Source organism: Scylla paramamosain, chromosome 25 (genome assembly GCF_035594125.1).
Source record: "Scylla paramamosain isolate STU-SP2022 chromosome 25, ASM3559412v1, whole genome shotgun sequence".
NCBI lineage: Eukaryota > Metazoa > Arthropoda > Malacostraca > Decapoda > Portunidae > Scylla > Scylla paramamosain.
The window spans coordinates 10,455,792-10,463,392 of NC_087175.1; the positions used below are offsets into that span (position 1 = coordinate 10,455,792).

The window sequence follows — 7,601 nt, forward strand, 5'->3', positions numbered from 1 at the left end:
CTCAGTCATTCATCCCTTTCTCTGGTAAACTCTGGAACTCCCTGTCTGCTTCTGTATTTCCACCTTCCTATGAACTGATCTTATTTGCAATGATGATGACGATGATTATGATGGTGTATACAAAACTGTTAATGTACGAAGACTAAAGAACAGACTTGCAGTTGGAGATTATCAGTGCATAGAGAAAGTGTCAGTACAAACAATATAACTTTATTCAAGACATACAGATCAGGTGAGGGTCAGTGTGATTTTGATTATTTAATTATTTACACCTCAGCAAAAATCGGTTCCGGCCGATTATAGCTTGTTAGAATTATCATTATACAACTTTCTCTAAATGAAGATTTTAGTTGAATATAATATAACAAAAAGGAAACTTAAATTATGTAGGTCCATGAACAGGTATTAAAATAATGAAAATAAGAGCATGGTAATAATAATAATAATAATAATAATAATAATAATAATAATAATAATAATAATAATAATAATAATAATATAAATGAGAGAGTAGAAAGGAAATGGGTATTCGGATGAGACGAAAGGCTATCTACAGTGTGTGTGTGTGTGTGTGTGTGTGTGTGTGTGTGTGTGTGTGTGTGCTGTGGGAGGAACTGGAAGCTTAGAAGGGAAGAAAAGGTAGAAGGTGAGACTCGTATGATTTTTATAAAAGAAAAAAAAAAAAAAAATAGCATCTCTCCTTCCACCATTAACATCCTTTATTTTCCTTGTCCTCTTTGTTGTTTCGCTCCTTCTCCTCTTTATGGGATATTGGGGAATCTGGAGCGGGCAAAATTCAGAAGGTCATCAGAGTCCTCACAGATCCAGGGCTTGACGTGGTTACAAGAAACATCGTGCCACTTAATGCCATCCTGGTAGAAGTTATTCAGTACAGCAATACAAGCCTCATCGTTGCCATTTTCCCCAAACTCTCGGTTGTCAGGTTGTGGTGTGCCGGAGCCACCTGTGTGTGACCAATCGCCTCGCCAGACGTGAGTGATGTTAGTGGCCGGAATGCGGACGTTCGAGCCAGACCAGAACCATCCATTGATGATGCTAGGCTGAAGATCGGGTCGGTCACAGCCTTCGAAGTTGCACTTGCGGCCGGACGTCCAGATGTATTTGACATTTCCGCTGCGAAGGTTATCGGTGACGAAGTTCGCCTCCTCTTGTGTCTCAATGCTCACCAGGTCCTGACAGTGCTTCCTGGAACAGAAATGAGCGAGGTTACATGAAAGTGAGTAGAGTGGAGACTGGTAGCGGCAGGAGAGATTAAAAGGGAAAGTAATTAAAGACGATGACGGTAATCAAAATGTAGAAAGTTAGAGTGCGAGTGATAGAACAAATGTTAAAGTTATGAGTACTAAATATATGGTCAGTGCGCTTGGTTCACAATCAAGACTCTTCAGATTCGAGTTCTTGGGGGATGAAGACAAACTGAGTTTGTCATCTTTCACGTTCTAGCCATTATTCATGTAACAGGGGATAGGTACGAAACGTAAGATCTGGAGTTGCAACTTGATCTTGTAACGCGAAAAATCGCGTGAAGACCCCTTTGGCTGAACTTCCCCTAAAAACAAAGGGAAAATTTCATCTTCATGTAGATTCATTACAGATTATGTTGATATATATATATATATATATATATATATATATATATATATATATATATATATATATATATATATATATATATATATATATATATATATATATATATATATATATATATATAGATAGATAGATAGATAGATAGATAGATAGATAGATAGATAGATAGATAGATAGATAGACACACACACACACACACACACACAGGCATAGATAGATCAAGAACAATAATAAATTCTACTACTACTGCCGCTACTACTACTGTTCAAGAGAGCAGTATGAGTGAACTTCCCCTTTCCAACATTCCTGAACGAGTACGTACAGGACTTGCAGCAGAAAAGGTGAGAAAACTGGCAGAGACGGCTCAGAATGTCCAGTTCATCAATGTTTTACCGAGAGACGAGATGCAGTTTATATTTTAGATTTTTTAGTAAAGAACAGAGAATGTTCAGTGTAGAAGAGAACAATTGAGTGTCACTGCAGAAGATGGGATATAGTTATTTGGATGGGATATAGTTATTCACGTTCTAGCCATTATTCATGTAACAAGGGATAGGTACGAAACGTAAGATCTGGAGTGTCGAGTTGATAGATGGAAGAATTGAGTTTTTCAAGCATTGAACAACGCGTTTTCTCTGATCCAGTCAGAAATCTAAGAAAGTTAGAAGTAATGGATTTTGTGGCTTCTCTGCATGAATTGTTCAGTTTCTGAATGATTGGACGTCTAGGAGAAGACGTGGAAATGTGCAAAATGGTGCCATCAGCGAAGGAATGGATAGGATAATAAATTTGATATAGAAGATCATTGATAAATAATAAATATAGAATGGTGTTCCACAGAGTCCTGTGGAGTACCATTGCCATTAAACCTAGGAGAACAGTGACTGTCTGCCGCATCACAAATAGAATGGTCAGAAATGAAACTTGAAATTAACTTAAAGGGGTGAAAAATGGAAACGATAGGAGAGTAGACATATCATATGCTTTTGATAATATGAAACTGACCAAGATTCAACGATATAGTTGAGTGGCCACTACGGAACTCTTTGTGAAGTGAATGACATTTAGGAATCTTCCTTTTAACGATAGATTAAAAACTTAAGACAGGAAATTAAAACAAGAAGTCTATAGTTTGAAGAGTCAGAGTGAAGACATGGTCGCTCTTTGTAAGAACAGACTGAAAGTACTAAAACTCCCAACAGTAAGGAATGTGGATGTTGAAGAACAGAAAGATCAAGAATGTTGAACATTATCTCCTTTACATCATCCTCTTTACTCTTCATTGTCACTCCCCATCCACGTCTTTCAATTTCTTCTTTTTACTTTCCTTTTCCCTTGAACGCACCTGCAGATATTCCGTGCATCCAGCCAGTCCCTTTCATGCTGGCGAGTGGGGCCGTGAGACCACGAGAAGAAGTAATAGTGACCATTGTGGAACGTGGCAGCATGGTTGACTCTGTTTCTGCACGCTTCTGGGTCTGGTCTGATCAGCTCCCTTCCACCACCCTGGTGTTGGCCTTGACCTGGACGTAGTCCTTGTCTTTGGGCCCACGTCACGGCCACCAACAAAGCAAGCAGGGCGAGATGGCGTAGCAGCATCTGTGAGAAAGAAGGATACTGATCAATGGTGACAGCGAAGAGGGCTTCTCATTAACGTTTTCTTAATACTCATAACATCCACTAGTGCTGTTGCCACTACTACTACTACTACTATTACTACTACTACTACTACTACTACTACTACTACTACTACTACTACTACTACTACTACTACTAAGAACATAAGAAATTGACTGCTTGGGAAAGTTGCAAGAAGCCAGAAGGACTATATGTAACAGTCCTTTATGAAACACACCTATCTACTCGTATATCTACCCCGATCCATTAATTTATCTAGTCTTCTTTCATAGCTTCCTAGTAACGCGGCATTTAAGGACCTGATTAGTGAGTATATTCCAGTCATTTACCACTGCTACTTTTATCTAACTTTAGCAAACTTGAACCCATTACTTATGCTCTTATCCTGATCACTGTGCTCTCCGTTGCGCTCCTCCACTCATTGCCTTATATCTCAATCTTAATCTTGCCCTATTGCTCCAATTTCTCCTCAGGATCCTCCATGGAAGAGGTGTAAGTTTTCTCATCCCCTCAGGTACTAACTCTGTTCAGGAGCCTTATCCTCCCATGTATGGAATACGCTTCACATATATGGAGAAGGGGGCAGGAGGATTCCCCACTTACTGCTCTCTTGAACAGGACAGAATCAAAAACATTTCGTCTCATCGCCTCTCTTCTAAGAGACTGTCTTCAGCCTCTCTCTCTCTCTCTCTCCCTTCGCCGCAAGGTTACATCTCTTGCTGTCTTACATCGCTACTTTCACGCTCATTGTTCATCTGGTCTTGCTATGTAACATCATGCCTCCTCTCCTCCCGTGAACTTGGTGTACGAGACTTTCTACTTTCTCTCACCCCTGTTCTGTCTACCTCACTAATGCAAGAATTAACCAGTATTCTCAGTTTTCATCTCTTTTACCGTTAAACTCTAGAAATCCCTGTCAGCTTCTGTGTTTCCTCCTGTCTGTGTCTTAACTCTTTCAAGAGTTTCCCTATAATCCTGGATTTTCTTTTTGGATTGTCCTCTATAGAGATTGGTACTTTCATTTACACTTTTATTTCACCTTTTTGTTACCCTTGGGCAGAGCCCATCTTATATAAAAATAAATATATAAATGAATAAGAAAATACTTCCCTCTTTGTGCAGGAAACGGCTGCTCTAGAAAATACGGTGATGGATTTTTAGAATTAATTAATCAGTCTACGTACTTTATTCAATTTGATGTTGCTTCTTATAATTCTCTTCTTAATTCAACCTTTTATACACTTTTCATGGATAAAACTTTATTTCTTCTCGTTTTCTTCCGTAACTTTCAGTCTTTTGGTTTTGATTAGTCTTTTTTGTAAGTTTTCACAATTGCAATTTTTTTTTTTTTTTTTTTTTTTTGCTTGGACAAAAGACTGAGAAGCTCGTCCCCTCTAACTGAAATTCACTTCTGAATACCGCTCTCTCTCTCTCTCTCTCTCTCTCTCTCTCTCTCTCTCTCTCTCTCTCTCTCTCTCTTTCTGCTATGTTGATATGCACTTCCCGCATGTTATTTATCTTCTTATGATTCATGAAGTAGATCGTTACGCATGACCTACATTCTTGTTTTCCTCTTTCTTCTCCTCCTCCTCCTTCTCATTCTCATCTTTTTATTCTTTACTTCTTTTTCTTCTTCTTGGTTTGTGTGTGTGTGTGTGTGTGTGTGTGTGTGTGTGTGTGTGTGTGTATGTATTTTACTTTTCTCTGTTATAAGTTTTTATTCTTTTCCTCCTCTTTCTTCTCTTTATATACAGATTCTCTCTCTCTCTCTCTCTCTCTCTCTCTCTCTCTCTCTCTCTCTCTCTCTCTCTCTCTCTCTCTCTCTCTCTCTCATTTCTCTCCTTTTTCTTTTATTTCTTTCTTTCTTCCCCTTACTTTTTTCCTCTTTGTCTCCTCCTCCTCCTCCTCCTCCTCCTCCTCTTTCTCTTCCTCATCCCCGTGCACATACTCTTACTTGAACTGCGCTGGAAAAATCTAGTTCCGTTATCTCTCTTCCGCTAGCAACGGAGTTGAGAGAGAGAGAGAGAGAGAGAGAGAGAGAGAGAGAGAGAGAGAGAGAGAGAGAGAGAGAGAGAGAGAGAGAGAGAGAGAGCAGTGACCTCCTAACCTTGCTCCTCCTCCTCCTCCTCCTACGTACATGTGCCACTTTCTCATTTACATCCGGCTACCTTTCTTCTCTTATCTCTTAATCCTATTTTTTTCTTTTTTTCCATCTTTAAGCGCTACCTTTAAAATATCACCGTAGAAATGTTCCTGTTACTACCATAGTATTGTTACCACTGTTACTCGAGAGAGAGAGAGAGAGAGAGAGAGAGAGAGAGAGAGAGAGAGAGAGAGAGAGAGAGAGAGAGAGAGAGAGAGAGAGAGAGAGAGAGTACAGTTTCATAACTATTTGCAATACATCAAGATGTAGCAGCAGCAGCAGCAGCAGCAGCAGCAGCAGCAGTAGTAGTAGTAGTAGTAATAGTAGTAGTAATAGTAGTAGTAGTAGTAATAGTAGTATTAGTAGCAGTAGTAGTAGTAGTAGTAGTAGTAGTAGTTGTTGTTGTTGTTGTTGTTGTTGTTGATAATGATTGATTAAACTGTCATTTTTCATTAGTTTCTTCGCATCTAGTATGTTACTGTGTATTTATTCTTTATTGGTATTGGCTACATTTTTAACGTATTATCCGTTATACGTATTTCTCCAAATGGTCTGTTTCCTGTGCTTTGTCTTCAAAGTTATAGACATAAGTTTGAATATTATATCAATATGAATTTCATTACACTCTCTGTTATCTTATTTACGTTTATCTGTTTAATACCGCATTTGTCATTGTATTTATGACCTCAGTGAAAGATTTATGTTATCGAGTTGTTATTGTTATTGTTATTATCATCATTATTATCAGTGCTATTATTATTGTTATAACTATAATAATAATAATAATAATAATAATAATAATAATGATAATAATAATAATGATAATAATAATAATAATAATAATAATAATGATTATTATTATTATTATTATTATTATTATTATTGTTATTATTATTATCATCATTACAATTTAATCATTTATTTACAACATTTCATCGTTTCATTGTTGTGTCGCCTGTGAAAACTTATTTTTAAGCAGTCAATACTCTCTCCTACTTCTCGGTGTGGTGGTTAACACATCCTATTCACAACAGAGAAATTTCGAGTTTGTGTCGTTGGTCGAGTGAGGACAATTTCGGCTTGTCTTTCTTTAGGCTGAAGCACATAACTGGTCCGGAGATAAGGCCGAGGAGAAATGATCTTGCACTCCGGGAACCCGAACTCGCTAAACCAATATGCGATCAGTAACTAATGGAGAAGAATTTCGTCCTGCAGTCGAATCATATGTACATAGGTTGATAATGATGGTGATAAGAACCTGGCCCCACATCTTGAGATATCTCCACTTCCCAAGTGTTTATAGAACACTCAGCCACAGAAAAATATTATTTGCAACATTACTTCCTTGGTTCATGTTTCCTTTATGTAGACACACACACACACACACACACACACACCTCCGTACTTCATCAGCTAGCGTCTTGCCACTCCAGTTTGGAATCCTGCGCAGGTCACTCAGGTCGCCATTCTCATTCTTTAGCAATGCATCGGGAGTGTGGTGTGTGTGAGGTCAGCGCCTAATAAATAGATCGGTCTGTATTAGCTGTGAACTCTCCGGGAGTATGATAGCTAGCGGTCACAAATGATCAAGACCCAGACCATGGTTAATTACACTATACTAGTGATATGTTAGATGTGACATAATTATGGTGAAGTTTTTAAAGAAGTCTAGGCAAAAGTACGACTCGACATTTTTTTCCTCTGATGATCAAAACTTTCTTGCCATCTGCGACTCCCGTTACTGCTTCACTAAAAAAAACGGATCTTCACAATCTACCTATGTTTTCTGTAATATTCATTACGTAGCTTATTAGTTTGCGAAGATGCACAAAGGACACACACACCAAAAAAAAAAAAAAAAACAATAGCAGACTTTTTGGTCCTTACGAGGTCGCTTGTGATAAACTACACATTTTAATGAAACAGAGAGAAATAGAATAGTAAATATTAAAAAGAAGGCTTCACTTGTACGGTGTATGTCACCACCTTTTCTTGACACGAACATGTGCCAAAGACTGGAGAACTCACTAAAAAGTGTAGTGCTACAAACAGAACAGTACATGAGTGATGGGAAAAAATAAGAGCAATGTTTTGAAACCCACTGTGGAATTAAGATTTTCCTTATGAACGCTAACGTACCGCCATTTGTTCTCAGATAAGAAGACACAGCACGATGGTCAGTGACTCAACTTCAGTCACCTGCCAACAT

The 7,601-nt window shown here is 38.2% G+C and overlaps 1 protein-coding gene across 1 annotated transcript in view; it reads right to left on the reverse strand.

The window, feature by feature from the left end:
* Window positions 1-661: 661 nt before the first annotated feature.
* The window catches only part of LOC135113201 (CD209 antigen-like), an 8,819-nt gene continuing 1,879 nt past the window's right edge, over window positions 662-7,601 (reverse strand). Inside the window, exons 2-3 of the mRNA XM_064028338.1 lie at window positions 2,957-3,210; window positions 662-1,206 (exon numbers count right to left, since the gene is read on the reverse strand). Of these exons, the coding sequence (XP_063884408.1) occupies window positions 762-1,206; window positions 2,957-3,210 (699 nt within the window). The 3' untranslated portion in view covers window positions 662-761. The remainder of the gene's footprint in view (window positions 1,207-2,956; window positions 3,211-7,601) is intronic.